General features: G+C 51.2%; 1 protein-coding gene across 1 annotated transcript in view; it reads left to right on the top strand.

The window, feature by feature from the left end:
• The window catches only part of LOC139603881 (zinc finger protein 436-like), a 121,787-nt gene extending 96,321 nt beyond the window's left edge, over positions 1-25,466 (top strand). The window contains exon 2 of the mRNA XM_071454887.1: positions 23,202-25,466. Within this exon, the coding sequence (XP_071310988.1) occupies positions 23,842-24,987 (1,146 nt within the window). The 5' untranslated portion in view covers positions 23,202-23,841 and the 3' untranslated portion in view covers positions 24,988-25,466. The remainder of the gene's footprint in view (positions 1-23,201) is intronic.
• The last annotated feature ends 849 nt before the right edge of the window (positions 25,467-26,315 follow it).

Here is a 26,315-nt window from a genome sequence, read left to right as displayed (position 1 = left end):
CGAGTGGCCTGGGCCTTCCAGACAGGGAAAAAGAATTTGAATTATAGGTGGACGTTAAACAGGGTCTTGCCAAAGGAATTCTTGTGCTAAAATGTTTAACCCAGTGGCCAGAGAGCAGCCTCATTGTCTGCAGAATTGTGCAGCCACAGCTTCCGTGGGAGCAGAGGCCTGAAAACTGATGACAACAGGAGGATCTCCTAGAGTTCAAGTCTGGCATCAAGTTAAAGCTTTGACAACCAAAAGAGCCTCTAAATGGATGAGCAGGGCTCGGTTATTACAGTATGAAACTTGTTCAATGGCACAGGAGGATTCAGAACTGAGGACAGGGCAAGGGTTTAACCCAGCCTCCTGTTTGAACAGCCTGGAGAGGGGCTGGCAAGGAACCCAGGACTGCACTCAAGGGACAGAGCTCCCGAGCCAGGCTGGGAGAGATTGATGGGACATTCCCTGGCCTGAGGGAGACAATGTGTTTGTGGATGGCTCTGCAAGGGCAGCAGGAGGGAAAAGAGCTACAAGACAGGCTGTTATTAAGGAAGGGGAATCAGACAAAGCGCAGGTCACCGCCCCATGCTCAGCTCAACCCGCGGAGCTGTGGGTGCTTGTAAGAGCCTGGCACTGAAATGCCCTGAGCAGGAAGGCTTCAAAATCTTCTGGTGACACCATGGCACCTAACAGGGGGGCAAAAGCAATTCTGACTGCTTCAGCAAGCACTGGATCACTTATTAACCTATTTCTAAAAGAAATAATTCAAAGATAATGGATTGTGGAAGCAATAGATTCAGATGGGGAACTCATTTTAGAGGAAAGACCCTTCAGGGGGTTATGGCAGCTTTAGGAATACAATGGGACCTCCATAACCCCTGGCAAGCCCAGAGCTCGGGTTGGGTAGAAAGAATGAATGGGGAAATAAAGAAACACCTTTGGAAGCCGGAGATGGAAACCAAGATGCCATGGGTACAGCTTTTGCCATTGGCTTTGGCAAGAAAAAGAGCCAGAGCCAAGGCAGATATTCAATTATCTCCCTTGGAATTCATGTCTGGAATTCCTTACCTGGGCAATTCTCCACCTAGTGCAGGGTGGAAATAAGGGATGTAAATGTAAGGCAGGCTGTAGCCAGGATCCTGTCTCCTGTGGAATCTCTGCCGCAGGAAGCTGGGCTGGCACAGAGCCTGCCCTGGGACTTTGCTGTTGCCAACACCCAGCCAGGACCTCGGCTCCTGCCTAAGGAGTGCAAAGCAGCACCACTGGTGGCCAAGGGGCCCACGCCAAGTGTCCCTGAGGCCAGAAACAGCCGCCAGCACAGCTGAGCACGGGGGGACCCCTCAGCCTGGCCTCAGGGGCTCTGAAGCCCCGGAGATTTGCACTTCCCGCCCGCAGCAGGACCATGGGAGCCGCCCCTGAGCCTGCCCTGAAGGCAACGCAGCAGCAGCCAGGGCTCCACAGCGGGCCAAGCCCCTGGGCCTGCCCACAGATCCTCTGCTCAAACCCTCGGGAATCCTGGCCACCCTCCCCTGGCACCTCCAGCCACTGCGGCCAAGCCTCGCTGCCGCTGCTGCAGCTCCAGCGCTGGCTGGGCCTGCACTGCCACAGCTGCTGGGGAGCACCGCGGCACAATTCCACCCTGGGGCTCACTCACACCCACACTCTGGGCTGCCTGCGACTGCACTGCTGCAAAATGTACCCATCCTGCTTCTTTTAAATCTTATTTCTCTGCTCAGAAAGGTTTCTCTACTCAAAGGTTTGCCTTTGGGAAAGAAATTTTAAAGGTTTTATTTAAAGGGTTCCCAGTCTGTTCCCAGTCTGTCTGGGAATAGCCCAAAAGACACCCACAGAGATAAGGACCAGCAACAAAACATCAACGCCCCGCAGCAAACAGCAACCAACAGCTACCCCAGACACTGCCCCCGCACAGCTGGAGACACCTGGTCTGGAAAAGGCTGAGAAGGAAATCCAGGAGTGTGGGCGGAATTCACAGCAGAGGGGAAGAAATCCGAGTCTAATAGGAAACCAAACACTGAAAACTTACACGACTTGGAAGCAATGAACATTAAAGCAGTGGATTTAGATTGGTTCAGACTAGGTAAAGTTTAGGAAAAATCGAGTAAAACTGACATGTCATGGAATGATGTTTTCTGCACAGCCGGGCTATGTGTGGATGAAAGTATTTCTGTTGCACATCCTGGCCAGAACCAAGTAATGCCTTGACTCTCTCACACGAAAGAGATTCTTGGAGAGTTTTTGTTTTCCCTACAGTTTCAGTGATAAGATTACAACATGAGAAACATTTTTTATAATAATCCTACTTTATATTGTCAGGTAGGTTTGGGACAGAAGGGTGAGAATCAATTTTTGGTCTGGGTTTTTCCATGTTCGCCTTTATGTTGCATTTTGCAAAATTGAAGAGCTTTAACCGTGATACTTTTAACTCTTAAATAGTTAATACTTTTTTTAAAAAAAGCAGTGTGAAGCTGCAAAGGGAAACAGCAAATGGAGAATGTTGGGAAAACTATAAATAAATGGGGGGGAATTGAGATGAGGGACTACATTTTGTTCGTCATGAAAAAGAGACCAGTGTGTTACAAGAGTTGTCTGCTGACTATTTCTGTACTACTTCATGAGATATGAGCCACAAGGATACCAGGGAAGGGGTTGCAGGAGCCCACACATAGTCCCACCCAGCAAATGGTACAAACAGATAACTCACAGAAATAACGACCAGGGAAAGGCTGGGGAAAGGGCAGGGGCAGATTAACACCCAGCAGGGAAACCTTTCCCGCTGACAAATGGTACAAGCAGATAACTCACAGAGATAATGACCAGGGAAAAGCTGGGGAAGGGGCAGGGGCAGATAAACAGTCTGCAAGGCAGGATATTTGCTTGCTTAAGCTTGATAGGGCACAGTTTGCAAGGCAGGACATTTGCTTGCTTAAGCTTGATAGGGCACATATTGCGTTAATCATAAGATTTTGGTAATTTTCCACAGAGAAGTCACCAAATAAGGACATAGGGTGAAGAAGACGCGGCTGAGGAAGACTCCGCAGCCTTTTATCACCGACCACCAGGAGACAGAAGGATGACCCCCTAGCAACAACCAGCGCAGGCGCAGAGAACTCTGAGATAACATGGACTCCTGAAGGATGGAGAGGATAAAAGGACTGAACCAGAAACTAGTTGGGGCGGCAGTAGTGGAGCGGAGACTCCCCTGTCGCCCAGCGCTGAGCCTTTGCTTACGTAGTATAACTGCTTCAATAATTAATAAATTCTTTGATTGGAAATTACTCGTTTTGAGTCAATTTTATAACAGTTTGGTGCCGTGACTCGGATGAGAGTTTGGATTGGGTAAGATCTACCCAGAGTGGGGGGCGCCTCATCCAGTGCTTTCCGGGTGGCCCCTCTGGGAGAACCTCCGCCACTCTCACCGACGACCCTAAAATATATACTAGTAAGCAAACGGGACAAATTATACCGGTGAACCACTTAATAATCTGTGCATGGAGTCCGGACGAAGACGCAGGACGCGTAAGTATAAAAGGGAATCCGTTCGGGCGGGGTTGGGATCCCGGAGTGTGGCGGTGGACAAGTGTGAATGAGAGGAGGGCCGGCAGCCGGACTCTCCAAGTGAGTGCGGACCCTTGAGTAGTGTGGTTCCCGTAGACCCGCAAGGGCTCGGGCCACGAAAAAGGGGAAGTGAAAGGAATTTGAGAGTGAAAGAAGGCACTCCGGATGAATGGGGCAGGGGAAAAGCAAGACCCCAACCCAAGTCAAACTCCCCCCCATTCCAAGGGACAGCCCCCTAGGATTCATGCTTAGTAATTGGAAGCATTACCCGGGGACCGAGACTAAGGATAGGGCCAGAATGATACATTATTGCATGGAAGTATGGGGTGGGAAAGAGATTTCCAAAAAAGTTTTTTGGCCCGTGTTTGGATCATCTGAAGACTGGGTTTGACAGGACTTGAACCTATGGGTAAATTCTAAAGAGCCCTTCTCGTAAGAGGAGAGTGATTATGCCAAAATATGGGTAGCAAGACCCGAAGTGTATGTTTTCCAATTAAGAGAAGGGAAAGGGGATCCGGACAAAAAGGGGAAGAGGGACAATCATTTGGGCGACTTAATTATAGCACCGCCCCCATATGTCCCACCGCTAGCACCCAATGCCCCACCACCTCCACAACCACCTGCACCAAACAATGATGAAGAGGGTAACCAAGGGGAGGTTAACCAAACCGGTTACCAAGGCCCGATTACAAGGAGCCGCAGTAGGGTTGAGACGGGGTTATTCCCTCTACGGGAGATGCCCATGGGTGGACCACAGGCGGGTATAGGATTTATTACTGTCCCCTTGAGTTCGGCAGATGTACGAGACTTTAAGAAGGACATGGGACATTTATTAGAGGACCCTTTTGGGGTAGCCGAGAGGGTCGACCAGTTCTTAGGACCAAACATCTATACCTGGGAAGAAATGCAGTCCGTTTTGGGCATTCTGTTCTCTACTGAAGAACGGAATATGATAAGAAGGGAAGGAATGCGTATTTGGGACACGCAGCATGTCCAAGGCCCGGCTGCGGACGCTAAATGGCCCCTACAGAGCCCCCATTGGGACCACCAAAATGCGGCACATAGAACACATATGCAGGATTTAAGGACCATAATTATTCAGGGGATTAGGGACTCAGTCCCAAGGGGGCAAAATATAGATCGGGCATTCAACGATAGGCAAAAGAAGGACGAGTCGCCTACGGAATGGCTCGAGAGATTACGGAGGAACTTACGATTGTACTCCGGAATGGACCCCGATAGCCAAACTTCACAGTCAATGCTGAAAGTCCATTTCGTTTTAAAATCGTGGGACGACATAAAGAAGAAAATCCAGAAGTTAGAGGACTGGCAGGACAGGGGGCTGGATGAACTGCTTAGGGAGGCACAGAAAGTATATGTCCGTAGGGACGACGAAAGAGACCGCAGACAAGTAAGGTTGATGGTCGCAGCAACAGGTGGGGGGAGGTACCAAAGAGAAGGGCAAAAGGGAGGTTCGAGTGAACAAAAAGAGAAAAGTATAGGGGAGTCAGAAGGGGTGAAGGTGTGTTTTTATTGCGGAAAAAAAGGGCATTTTAAGCGAGAATGTAGAGTCCGAATCAGAGACGAGAAGCAGTTCCAAATGGACTAGGGGGGTCAGGGGCTCTATTTGGTGGGGACCCGGAAAAATCATAAAGAGCCCTTGATAAAACTTAAAGTGGGTCCCCACAACCAAGAAATGGAATTCTTGGTAGATACGGGGGCAGAAAGATCCACGGTACAGAACCTATCAAAAGGATGTACCATCTCTAAAGAAACTGCCACTGTCATAGGGGCGAAAGGGGAACCTTTTGAAGTACAAATCATAAAAAATGTGACTATAGAATCAGGATCCAAAATAGGGATGGGAAATCTATTATTGGTACCCGAGTCAGATTATAATCTGCTCGGGCGAGACATGATTATAGAATTAGGGATTAGTATAGGTGTAGATAATAAGGAATTAAAAATTAAATTATGCCCTTTAAGGGTCGAAGATGAAAAGCAAATTAACCCCGAAGTCTGGTACACGTCTGAGAGCGTGGGACAGCTAAAAATCACTCCATTTTCGGTAACTATCAAAAATCCGGATGTCCCTGTCCAAATTAAGCAATACCCATTATCCCCAGAAGGGAGACGAGGATTAAAACCAGAAATAGAAAGGTTGTTGAATAATGGATTGTTAGAACCCTGTATGTCTCCGTTCAATACTCCCATCCTACCAGTTAAAAAGCCAAACGGCACCTATCGATTGGTGCATGATTTAAGGGAAATAAACAAGCGAACTGTAGCCCGGTTCCTGGTGGTGGCAAATCCTTATACCCTCTTGACTAAACTGGGGCCTGAGAATTTATGGTACAGTGTTATAGATCTCAAAGATGCCTTTTGGGCATGCCCTTTGGCTAAAGAAAGCCGGGATTATTTTGCATTTGAATGGGAAGACCCCGATACGGGAAGGAGACAACAATTAAGATGGACGGTACTCCCTCAAGGATTCACTGAGTCCCCTAATCTCTTCGGGCAGGCTTTAGAGCAAATTTTACAGGATTACCAAGTGGGGCCAGGGGTTACATTAATCCAATACGTAGATGATCTACTCCTGGCGGGGCAGCAGGAAGAGAATGTACGGAAAGAAAGTATTAAGTTATTGAACTTTTTAGGCTTAAAGGGATTGAAAGTCTCCAAGGCAAAACTACAATTTGTCGAAGAAGAAGTAAAATACCTAGGCCATTATCTAAAGAAAGGAGAGAAGAGAATAGACCCCGAACGAATACAGGCGATTTTAGCATTACCAATTCCAAGAAATAAGAGACAAATCAGGCAAATACTTGGACTAACTGGTTATTGTCGACAATGGATTGAAAACTACAGTAGTAAGGCGACTTTCTTGTATCAGAAACTTACTCAAGAGGGACTCCTAAAATGGGATCAGGAGGACACCGAAAGGCTGCAAGAGCTTAAAGAGAGCCTAATCCATGCCCCAGTATTAAGTTTACCTAATACTAATAGACCCTTCTTTTTGTTCATAAACGTAGACAAGGGGGTCGCATATGGGGTCCTTACTCAAGAATGGGCAGAGAAAAGGAAACCGGTGGCTTATCTATCAAAGATCTTGGACCCAGTAAGCAGAGGATGGCCTACGTGCTTACAAGCAATTGTAGGATGTGCTCTTTTGGTAGAAGAAGCCCGGAAAATTACATTTAATAGCAGCCTGAAAGTGCTGTCCCCCCATAACATACGGGGAGTCTTACAGCAAAAGGCTGAAAAATGGATCTCAGACGCAAGGCTTCTAAAATATGAAGGAATATTAATTGAGGCTCCAAATTTAACTCTAGAAACTACTAATATCCAAAATCCAGCTTCCTTCTTATATGGAGGACCAGAAGAAGCACTAACACATGATTGTATAGTGACTATAGAAGAACAGACAAAAATCAGACCAGATTTGGAAGAAGAAGAATTGGAAAAAGGAGGAAGACTGTGGATGGATCCTCCAGAGTAGTTGAGGGAAGGAGAAAATCAGGATATGCTATCATAAGGGGACCCAACCTGGAAGTGATAGAATCGGGACCCCTTAGTGGATCCTGGTCCGCCCAAGCATGTGAACTATATGCTGTACTACGAGCCCTGGAATGGTTAACAGGAAAAGATGGGACTATTTTTACGGACTCGAAATATAGCTATGGGGTAGTCCATACATTTGGCAAAATATGGGAGGAAAGAGGACTAATAAATTCACAAGGGAAAGATTTAGTTCACCGTAAATTAATATTAGACGTGCTCAGTGCCCTACGAAAACCCCGAAAAATAGCTATAGTTCACCTGAAAGGTCACCAAAAAGGACTGGATTTGAGAAGTAGGGGAAATAATGCAGCTGACCAGGAGGCTAAACGGGCTGCCCTGAGACTCCTCACCTTGCAGGAAAACATAGAACACTCCCAAACGCCAGAACCTGACCCCGACATCAAGTTTAATAAAGAAGAAGAGAATAAAATACAAAAACTAGGAGCTAAAAGGGATGCACAAGGAGCATGGAAATTAGCAGATGGCAGAGAAATAATACCTAGAGCATTGGCACATAGATTACTGACTAAGATACATCAAAAAACACATTGGGGATCACAGGGACTGGTAGATTATTTTGCTGCAAAGTATGTGAGTGTGGGAATCTGGGACATTGCCAAACAAGTAACCAGAGGATGCCTAATTTGCTTACAAGTAAATAGAAAAAATTTGAGAAAATTACCGGAGGGAGGCCGACTGCTAGCGAAAAGGCCTTTCTCCCACATTCAGATAGATTTCACCGAGCTCCCCAAAGTAGGGAGAACCAAATATTTCTTGGTCTTGGTGGACCACCTAACACATTTTGTGGAAGCCTTCCCAACCGTAAGAGAAACAGCCAAAGTAGTTACGAAAATATTGATGGAAGAGATAATCCCGAGATACGGGGTCCCAGAAGTCATCGACTCAGATAGAGGGCCGCATTTTATTTCCCAAGTTACCCAAAACTTAGCAACAGCTCTGGGCATACGGTGGGAACAACATGCCCCCTGGCATCCCCAGAGCTCTGGACGAGTTGAACGAATGAATGGGGAAATAAAAAAGCAATTGACCAAACTGGTAGCAGAAACCAATTTGACCTGGGTTAAATGTATTCCTCTAGCCTTGCTAAATATAAGAACAAGACCTAGAGCTGATTTAGGGGTATCACCCTTTGAAATGATGTATGGGATGCCGTATAACCTAGAAAATCCTAACGAACATCCTGTCATTAATGACACATGTACGCAAAAATATTTGGTGGAATTGACAAAGTACAGAAAAGCATTATGGGAAAAAGGTATGTTAGCACAATGGCCTCCTTTAGATTTTATCTTACACCAGGTACAGCCAGGAGATTGGGTGCTCGTGAAAAGCTGGAAAGAAAACCCCTTGACTCCAAGGCGGGAAGGACCGTTCCAAGTACTCCTCACCACAGAAGCAGCCATACGAACCGCTGAAAAAGGATGGACTCATGCTAGTCGCATAAAAGGACCGGTAAAACCCCCTCACAGCTGGGAGGTTTGCAGTCTCCCGGGAGAAACCAAATTAAAGCTGAAACGAACTGATAAATGATTTGGATAATAATCTGGGTTGGAGATAACCATTATCTCCAAACCCACCTAATAGGGAATCGGGAGGCTCTTGGATATTGCAAACTCTTAGAGGACGAGTTGAGAAAGCCCTACTTTAAGTCCCCGAGATTAGAACATAAAGGGCACACATGGAAGGGGGAAAAAGCACAAAACAAAGATATTAGGTTAAAGTGTAACTGGTTAGATTGTGACTGTCACCCCCTTGTATGCTTTTCCTGTAAATTGTGTCACGAACCTTGGTGGTCTCATTGTCGGAGTGGTAGAACACCTAGGGGAATTTGTACGCCGTGCTATGAGAAAGAGAGGAGACTAACTTCTATCATTCTTAGTAGCAGAGTTGCTACGGGGGAGGTAAAGCTTGGATCTGACGAGTGGTGGGAAACCTTTTCCAAAGGGGTAAATCCTGATCGGTTCTGCTACCACCCTAACGAACCGATCCCCTTTCTCCTGGACATCCTGGAAGTGGTGTGTCGGAAGAAAGCCCCCAATTTGCGGCGTGACCTCTCATTAATAAAAGCTGATAACAGGGCCGCCAGTGCTAAAAAGTGGAAACGGGAGGTTTATCCGGCTCCTGAAGAATACCCCTGCTGCCGAGAAGATGGCAAACCCCGAGGCTCGCAGCAACCGAGTCGTCGGGCGAGGCAGAGAGGTAATAACCAGTGGAGTCCGTCGGAAGCCCCGACCCCCATATGGGATGTCCAGGAAATGTTGGCCGTCCTGCCCCAGGATTGGTAACCCACCACTGGGGAAACCAAAGGTAAAATTCAACCTGAGCTCCGACAATGACAGCCCCAAATTACAAGCCTTAATTCTTTTCTGGTGCATCGTAACAAGCTCAGGGGCAGAAGGGTATTCACATCAACCCTTCAAATGGTCACTGATTAGATGGGAAGACCAGTATGTTATCCAGACCAAAATCACGTCTGGCGCACCCAGCTTTTTATGTACTTTGTGTGATTTAATACCTGTAAATCCATGTTTAAATCAGTTTGGATATTATTTTTGTCCAAGCTCAAACCCGGGAAAAGGGTATTGTAACTATCCAGGACACTTTTACTGTGCTTATTGGGACTGTGTATCAGTAAGCTCCTTTGGGGGGAACGAGGACGGGTTTATCAGAACTGGATGGGGTCCATACGGGTGTACACAGCCCACTTCCACATATACCCAGAAAGAAGGAGGGTTAGATGGAACCTGCAATATGATTTACATTAATGTGACAAAACCACATGACCAAGTCTGGTTATTAGGGAAAATGTGGGGAGCCCGATTATGGGAACCAGGGACAGACAGAGGGGGGCACTTTATAATCCAAAAGACAACCGTGCCACACGACCCCGAACCAATTGGACCAAACCAGGCGATAGCTGGAGAACTAACGCTAGGAGAAAATAATGGAAATGAATCAGAAACAGCCCCAACCACTAGTTTTCCAGAAATGTATAAGCAAAACTTTACTGATTCGACCCGAGGACCTGAAAACCCAGGAGAAGGGGACTTGTGGAAAATATTACAGGCCACTTTCCTAGTCCTGAATGAGACCCATCCAAATCTAACTGAGGAATGTTGGCTGTGTTACACCGTAAACCCCCCGTTCTATGAAGCCATAGGGGTAACAGCAAAAAGCAGACAAGTAAATGGGACCAACCCAGCTAGGTGCCTATGGAAAAAAGAAGGAGAAGAATCGAGAGGGATAACCTTGGCAAGGGTAACGGGGAGAGGAAGATGTATAGGACGAGTACCAGTGGAAAAACGACATCTATGTCAGGTTATGGGGAATTTGAGTGACCCTAAGAAACCTGCCAGCTGGATACTGCCAGCAGCAAATACTAAATGGGTCTGTAACACTCTCGGAGTCACCCCATGTATAAATATAGACCGATTTAATGAATCCAGTGACTTTTGTATTCAAGTATTGATAGTACCCAGAGTCCTTTACCACCCCGTAGAGTACGTTTATGAACAATATCAAAATATAGGACCCCACATAGTGAAACGGGAAATATTCACAACCTTCACTGTAGCAATGTTACTAGGAATAGCTGCAGCCGGGACAGGAACAGGAATAGCCTCACTCATACAGCAACACCGAGGATTCCAAGAACTAAGAGCCTCTGTAGATGAAGACCTCAGGAGGATCAAAACCTCCATCAAAGACCTCACAGAATCATTAGATTCCCTAGCAGAGGTAGCCTTACAAAATCAAAGGGGGTTAAATCTATTATTCCTGCAACAAGGAGGACTATGTGCTGCTTTAAGAGAAGAATGCTGCACATATGTAAACAAGAGCGGAATTATATGGGACTCAATGGCAAAACTAAGGGAGGGGCTAGAAAGAAGACAAAGAGAAAGGGAAAAACACCAAAGCTGGTATGAATCTTGGTTTAACTATTCTCCTTGGCTTACAACTTTATTATCAACGATAGCGGGTCCACTACTTCTCTTACTATTGGGACTCACGTTTGGCCCTTGTATTTTTAATAAATTGATTAGCATTGTAAAAGGCAGATTAGAAGCTGCTCACCTTATGCTCACACGAGCAAAATACGGAACCTTGAAGAGGGATGATCCAGAAGAATCTCTGGAGCTCAGCAAAAGGGAATTAGAGCGTTTTGACGAACAAAATTGAGTATCAAAACAAAGGGGGGATTGAGATGAGGGACTACATTTTGTTCGTCACGAAAAAGAGACCAGTGTGTTACAAGAGTTGTCTGCTGACTATTTCTGTACTACTTCATGAGATATGAGCCACAAGGATACCAGGGAAGGGGTTGCAGGAGCCCACACATAGTCCCACCCAGCAAATGGTACAAACAGATAACTCACAGAAATAACGACCAGGGAAAGGCTGGGGAAAGGGCAGGGGCAGATAAACAGTCTGCAAGGCAGGATATTTGCTTGCTTAAGCTTGATAGGGCACAGTTTGCAAGGCAGGACATTTGCTTGCTTAAGCTTGATAGGGCACATATTGCGTTAATCATAAGATTTTGGTAATTTTCCACAGAGAAGTCACCAAATAAGGACATAGGGTGAAGAAGACGCGGCTGAGGAAGACTCTGCAGCCTTTATCACCGACCACCAGGAGACAGAAGGATGACCCCCTAGCAACAACCAGCGCAGGCGCAGAGAACTCCGAGATAACATGGACTCCTGAAGGATGGAGAGGATAAAAGGACTGAATCAGAAACTAGTTGGTGCGGCAGTAGGTGGAGCGGAGACTCCCCTGTCGCCCAGCGCTGAGCCTTTGCTTACGTAGTATAACTGCTTCAATAATTAATAAATTCTTTGATTGGAAATTACTCGTTTTGAGTCAATTTTATAACAATGGGGTGTCCAGGGGGTCCCTGTGCCCAGGAAAGGGGGTGCACGGGCCCCGGTGTTGAGGAAGGTGGTGGGTGGGGGCTGTGGAAGGCAGGAGTGGGGGTCCGGGGGGTGCTGGGGTCAAGGAAAAGCGGGGGCTGGGGTGTCTGAGAGGGGGAGGGCCGGGAAAGGGGGTGCGGGGGGGCATTGGTGCTGCATGAGGGGGTGCAGGAGGGTCCCTGTGCTGGATAAGGGGGTGCAGGGGGGGTCCCTGTGCCTGAGAACGGAGGGTTTGGGAGGGTTCCAGTCTCAGATATGGGGGTGCACGGCGGTCCTGGTGCAGTGGAATGGGGGTTCAGGGGGTCCTGGTGCTGTATAAGGGGATGCAGTGGGGTCCCGGTGCCCAGGAATGGGGGGTTCAGGGGTGCCGGTGCCAGATAATGGCCTGGCTGGGATCTGGTGCTGGGAAAAGGGGTGCAGGGGGTCCCAGGGCCAGATAACGGGATGCACTGGGGTCCCGGTGCCCAGGAATGGGGTTCCGGGGGGTTCCATTCCCGAGTTCCGGGGTTCAAGGGGTCCTGGTGCCTGAAAATTGAGGTTCAGGGGGTCCCGGTGCCGGGTAAGGGGATGTAGTGGATCCCGGTGCCCAGAAATTGGGGTTCAGGGCGGTTTCCCTGCCCGGGAATGGGGGCTCAGGGGGTTCCAGGCTGCAGATAAGGGGGTGCAGGGGTTATCGGGGCTGAGGAAGGGGGGACAGGGGGGGTCCCAGTGCCCCGAAATGAACGTTCAAGGGGGGTCTCTTGACCCCCTGGAACCCCAGGGGACCCTCCGGGATCCCCTGGAACCCCTTCCAGGAAGCGCCGGCAATGAAGAACTGGGGGGACGCCGAAATTTGGGAGATCTGGGGGTCCAAAAGCTGAGGAAAAGGGCGGGTCTGGGGTCTGGGAAGGACGAGGTGGCCGGGAATGGGCGTGCAGGGCGTCCCAGAGCACTGACGGGGGTGTGGGGGGATCCTAGGCCCGGATTAGGGGGGGCAGGGGGGTCCCAGTGCCCAAAAATTGGGGTTCAGGGGGTTCCCGTGCCGGGGAATGCGGGTTCGGGGGGAGTTTCCTTCCAGGAATTTGGGATTCAAGGGGGTCCCGGTGGCCGGGAATTGCGGTTCCGGGGGCGTCGGTGACCAGAAATGGGGATTCAGGGGGGTCCTGGGGCCACATGAGGGGGTACAGGGCGGTGCCAATGCTGGGCAAGGGGGTACAGGGGGGTCCCTGTGCCCAGAAATGGGCGCTCAAGGGGGTCCGCGTGCTCAGGAATGGGGGTTCAGGGGGGTCCCGGAGCTGAAAAAGGGTGCTGAGGGGGTCACAGGACCGAAAATGGGGGTTCAGGGGAGTCCCGGTACCCGGGAATGGAGGTTTAGGGAGTTCCCGGGGCCCAGGAATTGCGGTTCAGGGGGGTCCCGGTGAACAGAAATGGGGGTTCAGGGGATCTCGGTGCCAGATGAGGGGGTACAGGGGGGTCCCGGTGCTGGGGAAGTGGAGTGAGGGGGGGTGACATGACCCAAAATGGGGGTTCAGGAGGGTTCCCCTGCCCGGGAATGGAAGATCAAGGGGGTCCCGGTGCCCGGGAATTGCGGTTCAGGGGGGTCCCGGTTTCGGGGGGTCCCACTCACCTTTGGTCGCGGCCCCCGGGTCCCCCAGGAGCCCCCGGAGCACCCCCAGCCCCAGCGCTGGGGCCATCGCAGCCGTCCCCGATCGCGGCTGCAGAGACGCGAAAGCGAAAGTGCCCGAGGGAGCGCGGGGGGACGGGGAAAGGGCGAATTCCAGGGAATTCACCTGGATCCCCTCCTGGCACCCCTCTGGATCCCTCGGGGATCCGTCTGGGACCCTCCAGGGCCGCGCCCTGCGGGACCCCCGGGCCGGGCTCTGCTGAACTCCCGGCCCTGCGCTCAAACTCTGCCCGGACCCCGCTGGGCTCGGCCCAAAGCCGGGCAAGCAGCGGGAGCAGCGGAGCCAATTTTTCCTGCGGGTGCGGGTCCCACCCCCGGCGGAGCAGGGCTGGGCGCTGGGACCCAATCCCTGATTCCCAATCTCCTTCTCTCTCGCTCTCTCTCTGCTGTTCTCTCCCTTTCCTTTGGGGGATCATAAATCCCAGAGCGGCCGCAGAGCCCCGTGCCCAGGCCGGGTTTCCCAGCAAAGGGAGGCTGGGGCTGAGGTGCCCCGGGCTGGCCGGGAATGGGGGCCCGGGGCTCCCTGGGCTCACGGAAATGGGGGATCCAGAGGCTGGGAGAGGAGGATACCCGGGAAAGGGGGTGCAGGGGGGTGTTGGTGCAGGATAAGGGGGTGCAGGGGGGGGTCCCAGTGCTCGGGAATGGGGTTGGGAGGGGGGGGTGGGCAGCAGCTGCTGGAGAGAGACTGGGACAGACTGGAATGGACTGGGACAGACTGGGAAAAGAACCCACTGGGAGCAGAACTGAGGCAGCAGAGATCATACTGGGATATACTGGGACCACACTGAGGGCTACTGGGAACATGCAGGGGACAATTGAGATCGGACTGGGAGGGACTGGGAATGGTTTGGATCATCCTGGGACTGACTGGAATCATACTGGGAGTGATCAGATCTGTAGTAGGGGTGAAGAAGAGAAACTGGAATAATGCAGGGAGCAACTGGGATCATACTGGGAGCAGCTGCCCCATGCTGGGGTCATACTGGGATCATACTGGGACTGATGGGGTGACACTTGGAGTGACTGGCATAGTACTGGGAGTGTCTGGGAGTAACTGGGATCAAACTGGAGGTGACTGGACTTATACTGGCAGCAACTGGGACCACAGCGGGGGCAAATGGCATCGGGTAAGGTGTGACCGGGCTCATCCTGGAAGTGCCTGGGGCCACACTGGGCTCTTACTGAGAGGGACTGAGAGTGAAAGGAACCATACAGGGCATGACTGGGAGCCGCTGGGACCGTGTCGGGGGCAACTGGGATCCCACCGGGAGTGATTTGGACCATACTGGGAGTGACCGGGAGCCACCGGTGAGGCGGCGGCGGAGCTGGGAGGCGGCCGCAGCGCAGGTGGGAGCCGCGCTGGGTTGTGCGGGGGCTCGGGGCTCGCTGCGGGCCTCGGGGGCGGCAGGGGGCTCGGGCGGGTTCCTTGTGCCGTGTCCGGCCCGTGGTGCCGCTGCCGTGAGGGCGCTGCGGGAGCGGCTGCCCGCGGTCTCCTTGCGGCCGCTGCCTCGGCAGGAGCCGCTGCCGGAGCAGCGCTGGCTCGGCCCGGTTCCTGTGGCTGGCACAGGGGCGGCTGCCCCGTGCCCGCGGCTGTGCGGGGAAATTCACGTGGCCGGAGGTTTCCGTGCCCCGAGGAGACAGAGGAGTCCTGTACAAGTGACTTTATTGCTGAGCAGAGGGAGAGGCCGTGGCGCATTTGCCGTGCGCTCGCTGCCATTGTTGTAGTTCGCAGCCTCCTTTTTATCCTCATTTTCCCGGCTCATCTCCCTCTCCCTTTGCCCACTGGCTGAGGTACTTGGAAGGTTCAGACCTCCCCATCTGCCAACTGCACGTCCTCGTTAATGTGCACCCCCACTTTTGTAGAACAGCCGATATTCACGGCTCTGTTAAGTCTTTTTTGTTCTCGACGTTCAGGAATTTAGCGGGACATTCTGCGAGCCGCAGTCCATGTTAATTAATAACATTTATTGAAGCTGGTGGTTTCGCCCGTTACTTCCTTATCTACAAGTCCCTGGCCCCTCGCTCAGCTGCTGAATGAGCTGCACTCTCAAGGTGTGGAGCATGGTAAAAAGGTGAGAGGTGCTGTAGCACATCAGAGCAGAAGCAGCATTCGTTTAACCCATGGTCTGCCAGGGAACCACAAAACCATGTCCCATTCCCATCCTTTCCACGTTTGGACTGGTACATGAGCTGCTTTTTTGTTTCCTTTGTTATCTGTTTCACCACTTTGGCTTTGTCTCTATTTGCCAAGACCAGTTTGAGTCATTTGATTTTCCACAAACTCCTCTTTTCTCTGCTAACAGATGATCTGATCCCATCCCATGGTGAAATGTTGTGTTCCTCATTTCAGTGGATTGCTCAGCAGGAAGGTCAGGAGCTGGAGCTGTCTGGGTGGTTATTCCGAGGCCAGCTTGTAATCTAATGGTGCCATTGAAATGAGAAATGGGTTCTGTGGCTCCTGATATGAATTGGTTCGGGTTCCCAGGGGCTGGTCCATGGTGTTGTAGGATTTGTTCTGCTGGCCGTTCATCTTCTCCCCATTTTTGGCCGCTCTCTCCAGCCAGGGCTGCATCAATTGACCATTTTTCTCTAATTAAATCATCAAATACTTGGATTCCCAACTGATTTCCCAGAACTTGTGGTAGCAAGAACATCTCAGTGCTCTAATCCACCCTATATAACATAGACAGTGACAGCACACGTTGGAGTGGGCAGAGGGATGATTCCCCCCCATTTATTTATAGTGAAGTTTTCCCAACATTCTCCATTTGCTGTTTCCCTTTGCAGCTTCACCCGTTTCTGTTGCAGGGTCAGATATCCTCACCCCGGGCTCTGCCTTGAGCTGTGCAAATTCCATCAGGGCAAGCAGGCAGAGCTCGGGGTGAGGGGCAGGGGGAACCAGCCCAATTCCTGCCCCAGGCAAGAGACCCAGGTACATTGGCCAGGCTTTGCCCAGCAGGGTTCATTTGCATTCCTAAAGCTCCTCTCCTGGCTGACTAGAACCAAAGCTTCTCTTCCAGGGCTGCCATCTGGTGAGTCACAGGTGGCCCCCGGAATCTGCTTTTTTTAAAAAAAGTATTAACTATTTAAGAGTTAAAAGTATCATGGTTAAAGCTCTTCAATTTTGCAAAATGCAACATAAAGGCGAACATGGAAAAACCCTGACCAAAAATTGATTCTCACCCTTCTGTCCCAAACCTACCTGACAATATAAAGTAGGATTATTATTAAAAATGTTTCTCATGTTGTAATCTTATCACTGAAACTGTAGGGAAAACAAAAACTCTCCAAGAATCTCTTTCGTGTGAGAGAGTCAAGGCATTGCTTGGTTCTGGCCAGGATGTGCAACAGAAATACTTTCATCCACACATAGCCCGGCTGTGCAGAAAAAATCATTCCATGACATGTCAGTTTTACCCGATTTTTCCTAAACTTTACGTAGTCTGAACCAATCTAAATCCACTGCTTTAATGTTCATTGCTTCCAAGTCGTGTAAGTTTTTAGTATTTGGTTTCCTATTAGACTCGGATTTCTTCCCCTCTGCTGTGAATTCCGCCCACACTCCTGGATTTCCTTCTCAGCCTTTTCCAGACCAGGTGTCTCCAGCTGTGCCGGGGCAGTGTCTGGGGTAGCTGTTGGTTGCTGTTTGCTGCGGGGCGTTGATGTTTTGTTGCTGGTCCTTATCTCTGTGGGTGTCTTTTGGGCTATTCCCAGTCTGTTCGGATGTTAAACTCATCTCCATTGAGAGGTGGAGATGAGTTTAACATCCGAACAGACTGGGAACCCCTTAAATAAAACCTTTAAAATTTCTTTCCCAAAGGCAAACCTTTGAGTAGAGAAACCTTTCTGAGCAGAGAAAGAAGATTTAAAAGAAGCAGGATGGGTACATTTTGCAGCAGTGCAGTCGCAGGCAGCCCAGAGTGTGGGTGTGAGTGAGCCCCAGGGTGGAATTGTGCCGCGGTGCTCCCCAGCAGCTGTGGCAGTGCAGGCCCAGCCAGCGCTGGAGCTGCAGCAGCGGCAGCGAGGCTTGGCCGCAGTGGCTGGAGGTGCCAGGGGAGGGTGGCCAGGATTCCCGAGGGTTTGAGCAGAGGATCTGTGGGCAGGCCCAGGGGCTTGGCCCGCTGTGGAGCCCTGGCTGCTGCTGCGTTGCCTTCAGGGCAGGCTCAGGGGCGGCTCCCATGGTCCTGCTGCAGGCGGGAAGTGCAAATCTCCGGGGCTTCAGAGCCCCTGAGGCCAGGCTGAGGGGTCCCCCCGTGCTCAGCTGTGCTGGCGGCTGTTTCTGGCCTCAGGGACACTTGGCGTGGGCCCCTTGGCCACCAGTGGTGCTGCTTTGCACTCCTTAGGCAGGAGCCGATGGCCTGGCTGGGTGTTGGCAACAGCAAAGTCCCAGGGCAGGCTCTGTGCCAGCCCAGCTTCCTGCGGCAGAGATTCCACAGGAGACAGGATCCTGGCTACAGCCTGCCTTAAATTTACATCCCTTATTTCCACCCTGCACTAGGTGGAGAATTGCCCAGGTAAGGAATTCCAGACATGAATTCCAAGGGAGATAATTGAATATCTGCCTTCGGTCTGGCTCTTTTTCTTGCCAAGGCCAATGGCAAAAGCTGTACCCATGGCATCTTGGTTTCCATCTCCGGCTTCCAAAGGTGTTTCTTTATTTCCCCATTCATTCTTTCTACCCAACCCGAGCTCTGGGCTTGCCAGGGGTTATGGAGGTCCCATTGTATTCCTAAAGCTGCCATAACCCCCTGAAGGGTCTTTCCTGTAAAATGAGTTCCCCATCTGAATCTATTGCTTCCACAATCCATTATCTTTGAATTATTTCTTTTAGAAATAGGTTAATAAGTGATCCAGTGCTTGCTGAAGCAGTCAGAATTGCTTTTGCCCCCCTGTTAGGTGCCATGGTGTCACCAGAAGATTTTGAAGCCTTCCTGCTCAGGGCATTTCAGTGCCAGGCTCTTACAAGCACCCACAGCTCCGCGGGTTGAGCTGAGCATGGGCCGGTGACCTGCGCTTTGTCTGATTCCCCTTCCTTAATAACAGCCTGTCTTGTAGCTCTTTTCCCTTCTGCTGCCCTTGCAGAGCCATCCACAAACACATTGTCTCCCTCAGGCCAGGGAATGTCCCATCAATCTCTCCCAGCCTGGCTCGGGAGCTCTGTCCCTTGAGTGCAGTCCTGGGTTCCTTGCCAGCCCCTCTCCAGGCTGTTCAAACAGGAGGCTGGGTTAAACCCTTGCCCTGTCCTCAGTTCTGAATCCTCCTGTGCCACTGAACAAGTTTCATACTGTAATAACCGAGCCCTGCTCATCCATTTAGAGGCTCTTTTGGTTGTCAAAGCTTTAACTTGATGCCAGACTTGAACTCTAGGAGATCCTCCTGTTGTCATCAGTTTTCAGGCCTCTGCTCCCACGGAAGCTGTGGCTGCACAATTCTGCAGACAATGAGGCTGCTCTCTGGCCACTGGGTTAAACATTTTAGCACAAGAATTCCTTTGGCAAGACCCTGTTTAACGTCCACCTATAATTCAAATTCTTTTTCCCTGTCTGGAAGGCCCAGGCCACTCGCCTCAGTTAATCTTAATTTTAACACTTGAAAATTCTGTGTTTCCTCCTTGGGTCCATCCCTCCAGTTTGTTGACTGGCAAGATAGGAGTGTTGCAGGGAGACATCCTTGGCTCCAAAAGCCCTGCCTTTAACAGGGACTCAATACCAGGCTGTGAGCCCTTCCTTCCCTCTCTTGGAACAGGGTATTGCTTGTCCTGGTTGCTTTAATTTGTAGAGGCTCCATATCTAATTTTCTGTATTTCCCTGGGGCTGCCCACACTTCTGGGTTCACTTCAGCATAGGCCTTGTCAGACTTTTGACACAGAGGTACAACAGAACTAGCCTCTGTATCCCTTTTTACAGTATTAAAATCCAGCTCTCAACCTCCTTCCTAGTTAATTACAATCACAGGAAGAAGAAAAAGAAATTCATTTATTTCAAACCTATCCCCCACAGCTTCTAATAGTGGTTGAACAAATCATACCTGCTCATCTTTCCCACTCATTCCCTTAAAAATTAAAATATTCCTGTACTATTTTCCCCTTTAGGTCTAAGATTCAGAGCAGATTGAGAGGCCCCTGTGTCCATCAGGAAATGCCTCCTCTCAATGCAGACCGAGCTGAATGTTCTCAAGGGCTCCAGTGTGGAGGGTCCCTGGTGTGATGGGAGCTGTGACAGCCCTGCCAATCCATGTCCATCACGGGCTGGACTTGCTGGTCCTGAGGGTGCTGCTGTCTCTGCTTGCAGTGTCCTTGTGCCCTGCAGCTGGAGCCCTGATTCCTTGCCAGGGGCTGTTTGGGTGGGCTGTGCCCTGCCGAGGAGGGCAATGCCTCTGCCGGGTGCTTGTGGCCGAGCCGTGCCCTGGGTGCTGGGGCCCCCTTGGGCCCTGGGGCTGATCCCTCAGGGGCTGTAGGAGCTCTGCCCTGGCCTTTGCCTTCAGCTTGGCCTTTTGCTGCTCCCTTCTTGCATTCACCTGCTGGGCCTTTGTGCCCAAGTGCTGCAGGGCCTTCTTCTGCCCCTCCTGCAGCCCCCCTCAGTGCCTGTGGGTGCTTGTCTTGCTTTACAAGACAGTGTCTGCTTGGGAAGGCAGAAAAAGCCTCTCTTGGAATGGAGAATGCAAACCCCCTCCCTCTTAATTTTTAGGATAGTGAAATCAAGGGGCTCTCAGGCAAAGATATGGGATTAGGAATAACGGTTCTTTACTAGTGTGTATAATATAATAATAGTAGTGTGTATCAACAGCTCCGGCAGTGACAACAAACAGAGCCCGGAGCCGGTCCCGGCCTTTCGGCCGCGGCGCTTTCCCCTTGGGTGCAGTTCCGGGCACGGCCGGCAGGGGCGCCGGTGGCTCCCGCGGGGCGGGGCAGCGCATCCCTGCCATGGGAACCTCTCTTAACGGCAATAGAGCAATCCCTTCATCTAACTCTTTCACTTTTTTACCTTCTGTAGCCTTTCTCCCGTGTTTTGAGAAAGAATTTGGAGAGGGCTGCCTTTTAACTGAGCTCCTAGTGTTTCGATAAGGTGCTTCCTGTAGAGAGAGGGATTTTCCCTGAACAGCCGGAGCTGTGGTTACCAAGGGGACGTAACTCAGAGCAGGAGGGGTCAGGGGAGGATATCCCGCCGAGGCTCGGTCGGAGTGTGGGCAGGGTCTGCTGCCGGAATCGCCAGAGGGGGATCTTCCCGTGGAGGCCGAGCCGGAGCGTGGGCAGCCCCCACATGGCTTCTGGCGGCTGATCCGGCAGCTCCCGGCAGAGAAAAGGCAGGTGGGAGACCCCGGCAGAAGCAGCGGCGCTGCCCAGCGCAGCTGGCACGGGCAGGGCAGCCGGGGATGGGATGGCTGGGACCCGCCCTCGGTGCGGTCGGCGCGGTGACCTCGGCCCACGCGGCAGGACAGAGCAACCCCATCTTGCCCAGCATGGCCGGCAGAGCGGCCGCGGGCCGGGCAGTGGGGCCAGGGCACACAAATTCACCGCCAGCGCCGGGGCAGGTGGAGCTGCCCTGGGCAGTGAGCCCGCACCTGGGATGGAAACCGGGGCAGGCGGAGCTGAGGCGGGCAGCGAGCCGGGACCCGGGACAGGCGCCTCGGCCGCCAACGGAGGGGACAAGAGCTGCAGAGGATCCCACTCTCTTTCTGACTTTTCCTCTTGTTCCCCTCCCTTTCATTTCCCCTTTTTATTTTCTTGGTTTTTTCCTCGGCTGTTTCTGATACTTCAAAGATTTTTATTCTCCTAAAATCTCCTGTCTAACATATGGCATCTTCTCTTTCTTCTAGATTAAATGGGTTTTTTTCCAAATAAATCCAGAACCTAACAAATCTAAACTTCTGCTTGGATATTTTGAAATGGTCGACGAGCTAACTCATGACCTCCTAATGTTGTTTTTGTCATCACCTTTTTATTTATCCTTTGGCAAATTAAGCATCTTTCAGTGACTTGCTTTGCTACACCAAAAATCCCAGTGCACCCAAAATTCCTTAAAAAATGATCACACAAAGCTTGAGTATGCCAGTGGGGTTTCTGATGCACGTCTTCTGATATTTTCCTAGTAAGCACATTTTATTAAGTAATTGTCTTCCATGTAGAAGTTTCTATTTCCCTGATTTATCTTGTTCATTTCCTATCTTGTTTAATTCTTTTTTCTTGGCTTCCCTAAACTTTGGAATTTCCAGTTTTTCCTCGTTTGGAGTTAATATTAAAGAAACTCTTTCAGCTCCATTTTCTGCTGCATTCTTAGCTTTGTGATCTGCCCCCAGTTTTCCCAGTTTGCCTCTCCTTTGGCCCGGGCCGGGTTCCCCCCGCCCGCAGCGGCTGGGAGCAGCCGAGAGCCCCGCGCTGCCCATGCCGACCTGGCCCGGCTCCATGGCCGCTGCTGCCGCGGGCTGCGAGGGCTGCGGGAACGGGGCACCGAGGGTGTGGCTGCTGCTGGGGGAGGAGGAGGAGGGAGGGAAGGGCAGGGATGGAGGGGGAGGAGGAGGCGGGGTTAGGGGGGAGGAGGAGGGGGAGGAATGGAAGGGGCGGGATGGAAGAGGAGCAGGAGGTGGGGATAAGACAGGGGAGGAGGAGGAGGGGGGATGGAAGAGGAGGAGCGGGAGGAGAAAGAGCAGTGAAGGAGGCGGGGTTAGGGGGAGGAGGAGAGGGAGGTGGAGATAGGACAGAGGAGGAGCGGGAGGAAGAGGAAGAGGAGGGACCAGGGCGGATCAAGGCTGAGCTGCGGGAGCCACGCGGTCTCGATCCCTGCCTGAATTCGCAGCCCCCACTTGTGGGATCATCGCCCCCCCCATGGCTCCGGTGAGCGGGGAGGGGGAGCCCAGCCCGGATATCCCGGGGGGTCCCTGGGTTGGGTTTTTGGGGGGATGTTTGGAGAATGAAGAAGTCCAAGGGTGAGCGGAAAAGGCCCCTCGGGGGGACATCGGGGGGTGGCGGTGGCGGCTGCCGGCAGAGGCAGCCTGGAGGAGCAGAGCCCTGTGTGCCCCAGGAGGCCAAAGTGGGGAGGCCAGAGAGGGGGGAGCGCCGCCATTGGCGGGAGCCTCAAGAGCCTGGAGAGGGGCAGGGGGGACTCCTTGGAGCCGCTGCAGCCCAGAGCAGAGAATGAGGGGAGAAGGGAGCCCGGGAGCCCAAACAGCCCCGGCATCCCGAAATGGGGAGAGCCAAGAGGGGGGAGCTTTTTGGCATTGCTGGCACTGCCAGCAGCCTGGGCAGGGCGGGCACCCAGGAGAAGGGGGACCCCCAATCCAAGCGTGACCCCAGCAGCTGGGACAGGGTAGAACCCCTGAACACCAAAGGGGAGGGACCAGGGACGGGGAACTCCTGGGAGGCTTTTTCAGGGCTGCATCTTGGTGTTTGGGAGGGTTTACTGGAGCCCAGATGGCCGGTGACTTGTAGAGATGGACTTGGGCAGAGGGACGTTGAAACTCAATGTGCTCATCCCTTGTTTTCTCCAAACCAGGATTTCCCATTGCCAACCCCTGGGAGGCTGTGAGGAAGAGGAAGATGCTCCAGGGCACTGAAGCAGGTGAGGAGGAAGTCAGTGTCTCTGGAATGCTTAAATTTAGAGGGTTTTGGGAAAGCTTCAAAAGACAAGCCTCAGAGACAGGAGAACTGTGATTATAGCTTTGCAGCAGCCATAAGATTGGTCAGCAAAAAAATTATAAAAGAAGTAGAAAGTAAGGAGCATTAGAACAACGGTCTGTGCATTAACACTTATCTATACTAACTCCCTAACCTGCAGAAAAGTATATATAGCAAGATATCAGGAAGTTCCAAGCTTAATAATGGAGCTCTGTTCATCGTGTTTTAAGGCTTACAAATAGGTATTGTGTTTGAAGTAATGGAGCATGGTTTTAACCAATAGTGCTTGGATGGAACCACTGTCAATATGCTTTTGCTTTGTGTGATTGGTGAAAAACCTTTTAAAGTAAGTTTTAACATTAAGGTTTTTTTCTGCTACCTGGGATGTGAGCTGCTGGCATCTTCCCATTGGCATAACCAAGAAATGAGACTGATGCTGAAAAATAAAACAGCTCAAGACGCGTTCCTAGCAGTCCAGTCCTGTTTGTGATGTGTGCACAGCCGCGAGCTGGCGATGAATGCCCCTTTCCCCTCTGTGCTGCTCCATCTCCCAGCCCAGCAGGGCCCCCGGCTGCAGCACAGCCCTGGGGGGATCTCGTTGCCCTTGCCTGTGGCACGGAGGCAAATCCCATGCTGTCCTTGTCCTTCCTCGCCCAGAGCAGGAGCTGAGCATGGAGAGCAGGGAGGACAAATGCCCGCGGCAGAACCTGGTGGCAGAGGCCGTTTTGAGCGGCTCCACGGCGCAGGAAGCCAACGGGGAGGAAAAGGCCCGGAGATGCCGCACGAGGAGGGGCTGCAAACGCAGATGGCGGGGACGTGAGGGGGAAAGAGCCAGCCTGGGCCGGGAAGGCGGCCGGAGATGGAGCCAGAGCTCGGAGCTGGTGCTCCATGAGCAGCTCCATGATGGGGAGAAGCCCCACACGTGCGTGGAGTGTGGGAAGAGCTTCAGGTGGAACTGCCACCTGATCAGCCACCAGAGGATCCACACTGGGGAACGGCCCTACGAGTGTGGGGAGTGTGGGAAGAGCTTCAGCCAGAGCTCCAACCTGATCAGCCACCAGAGGATCCACACTGGGGAACGGCCCTACGAGTGTGGGGAGTGTGGGAAGAGCTTCAGCCAGAGCTCCAACCTGATCAGGCACCAGAGGACCCACACTGGGGAACGGCCCTACGAGTGTGGGGAGTGTGGGAAGAGCTTCAGCCAGAGCTCCAGCCTGATCAGCCACCAGAGGACCCACACTGGGGAGAGGCCCTATGAGTGCTCCAAGTGTGGGAAGAGGTTTCAGACCAGGTCCCATCTTCTCCTACACTATCAGAGTCACACAGAGGAGAGGCCCTTCCAATGCCCTGACTGTGGGAAGGGATTCAAGCGTAACTCCGCCCTCGTCACCCACCGGCGCATCCACACTGGGGAGAGGCCCTACGAGTGTGATAAATGCAGGAAGAGGTTTCAGACCAGCTCCACTCTCCTCCTGCACTATCAGAGTCACACAGATGAGAGGCCATTCCAATGCCCCGACTGTGGGAAGGGATTCAAGTACAACTCCCACCTCGTCAGGCACCGGCGCATCCACACAGGGGAGAGGCCCTACGAGTGTCCCCAGTGTGGGAAGAGCTTCTCCAGGAGCTCTCACTTGACCCAACACCAACGGAGGCACCGGTAAGGGAAGCCCTGCGAGTGCCCCGAGTGCGGGAAGAGCTTCGTGCGCTGCTGCAGCTCCATCCCCCACTGGAGGAGGCACTTTGGGCACAGCCCTGGTCACTCACATTCCCTGTGATCCATGTTGGGAACACGCCTGGCTGCTTCTCCTTTGGTTTGGCCTGAATTTTTTTCTCTTCGCCATCTCTCTGTCCTCCAAAAGTCCATTGGGATGGAACAGTCACCTCAAAACTACTCAAATTCCACTGAAAATAACTGAATTTTAACCCGAAAGGGCTCAATTCCACCTCAGATTGCTTGTTCCTTCCTCCAAAAACTCAATCCCAGGCCAAACTCACTCCATTGCGCAGCTGTCAAGTTGAGATGGAGTTGGAAGGAGATTGGTAGAAGTGGGATCCCAATTTGGAGCAATGGGATGGGGATTGTGTGGGGCTGGGTGTGTGGGATGTATTTGATAGCAAATAAAACTTTCAGAGTTACTGATTTCTGTCCCGTTCATTTTCAGTCAGTTCTGTTTGCCGAGTGCCACCTTCTCAGCTGATTCAATTCCTATAAAAATCCCATTTTTAAATCATCTAACCCAAACAATCCAAAAACCAATATCAAAATAAAACCACCTGCACACAATTAATGTTTTAAAAATAATTTTAATTTTTCAAGAGTACTTAAGGATGTTATTAAAGTTTAATTGTTTGGTTGAAATGTCTGAGAAATTGTAGTGGTGTTTGGTCTTGTGTTTAGTATATTTGTAATATGAATTGTTTAACTAAGATGTGTTAGATTGCATGGTAGTTTCTTTACATATTTTTTATCTAAAGTACATTAGTCATCGAGTTAAAATTTTCAAAAGGTATTTCCTGATATATAATTTGTTTATTTATATGCATTGGTAATATTATAGTAATAGTTATTGTTGGTTGGAGTTAAATCATTGTTGGAGTTGAATCATTGTAAAGAAGAGTTGAGATTTTTATATTTTATTTTTATTATAATTTATTTAATTTCAATTATTATTTCTTTGTTTATAGTTTTATTGCAATTTGTTGAGGGGATAGGAAGGAAGTTCAAGGGCAGGAACATTTTTTCCTGGCTGGGAACTGGAATTCCAGACCCAGGGAGTGTGTGCGGGACCCCACAGACTGGGATCTAAGATGGGCTGGGATCAAATATGGGCTGGGATCAAATATGGACTGGGATCACATGGACGGGGATCACATGGATGGGGATCCTGTGGATCAGAACCCTCCAGACCAGGATAGCCTGAAGTGGGATCAAATATGGACTGGGACTGTATGGACTGGGATCCCAGGGACTGGGACCATATGGATCAGG

Source organism: Agelaius tricolor, unplaced genomic scaffold (assembly GCF_023055355.1).
Source record: "Agelaius tricolor isolate 1412-34295 unplaced genomic scaffold, bAgeTri1.0.p SCAF_42, whole genome shotgun sequence".
In the NCBI taxonomy this organism is placed as follows: domain Eukaryota; kingdom Metazoa; phylum Chordata; class Aves; order Passeriformes; family Icteridae; genus Agelaius; species Agelaius tricolor.
This window is presented reverse-complemented; position numbering and strand designations above follow the sequence as displayed.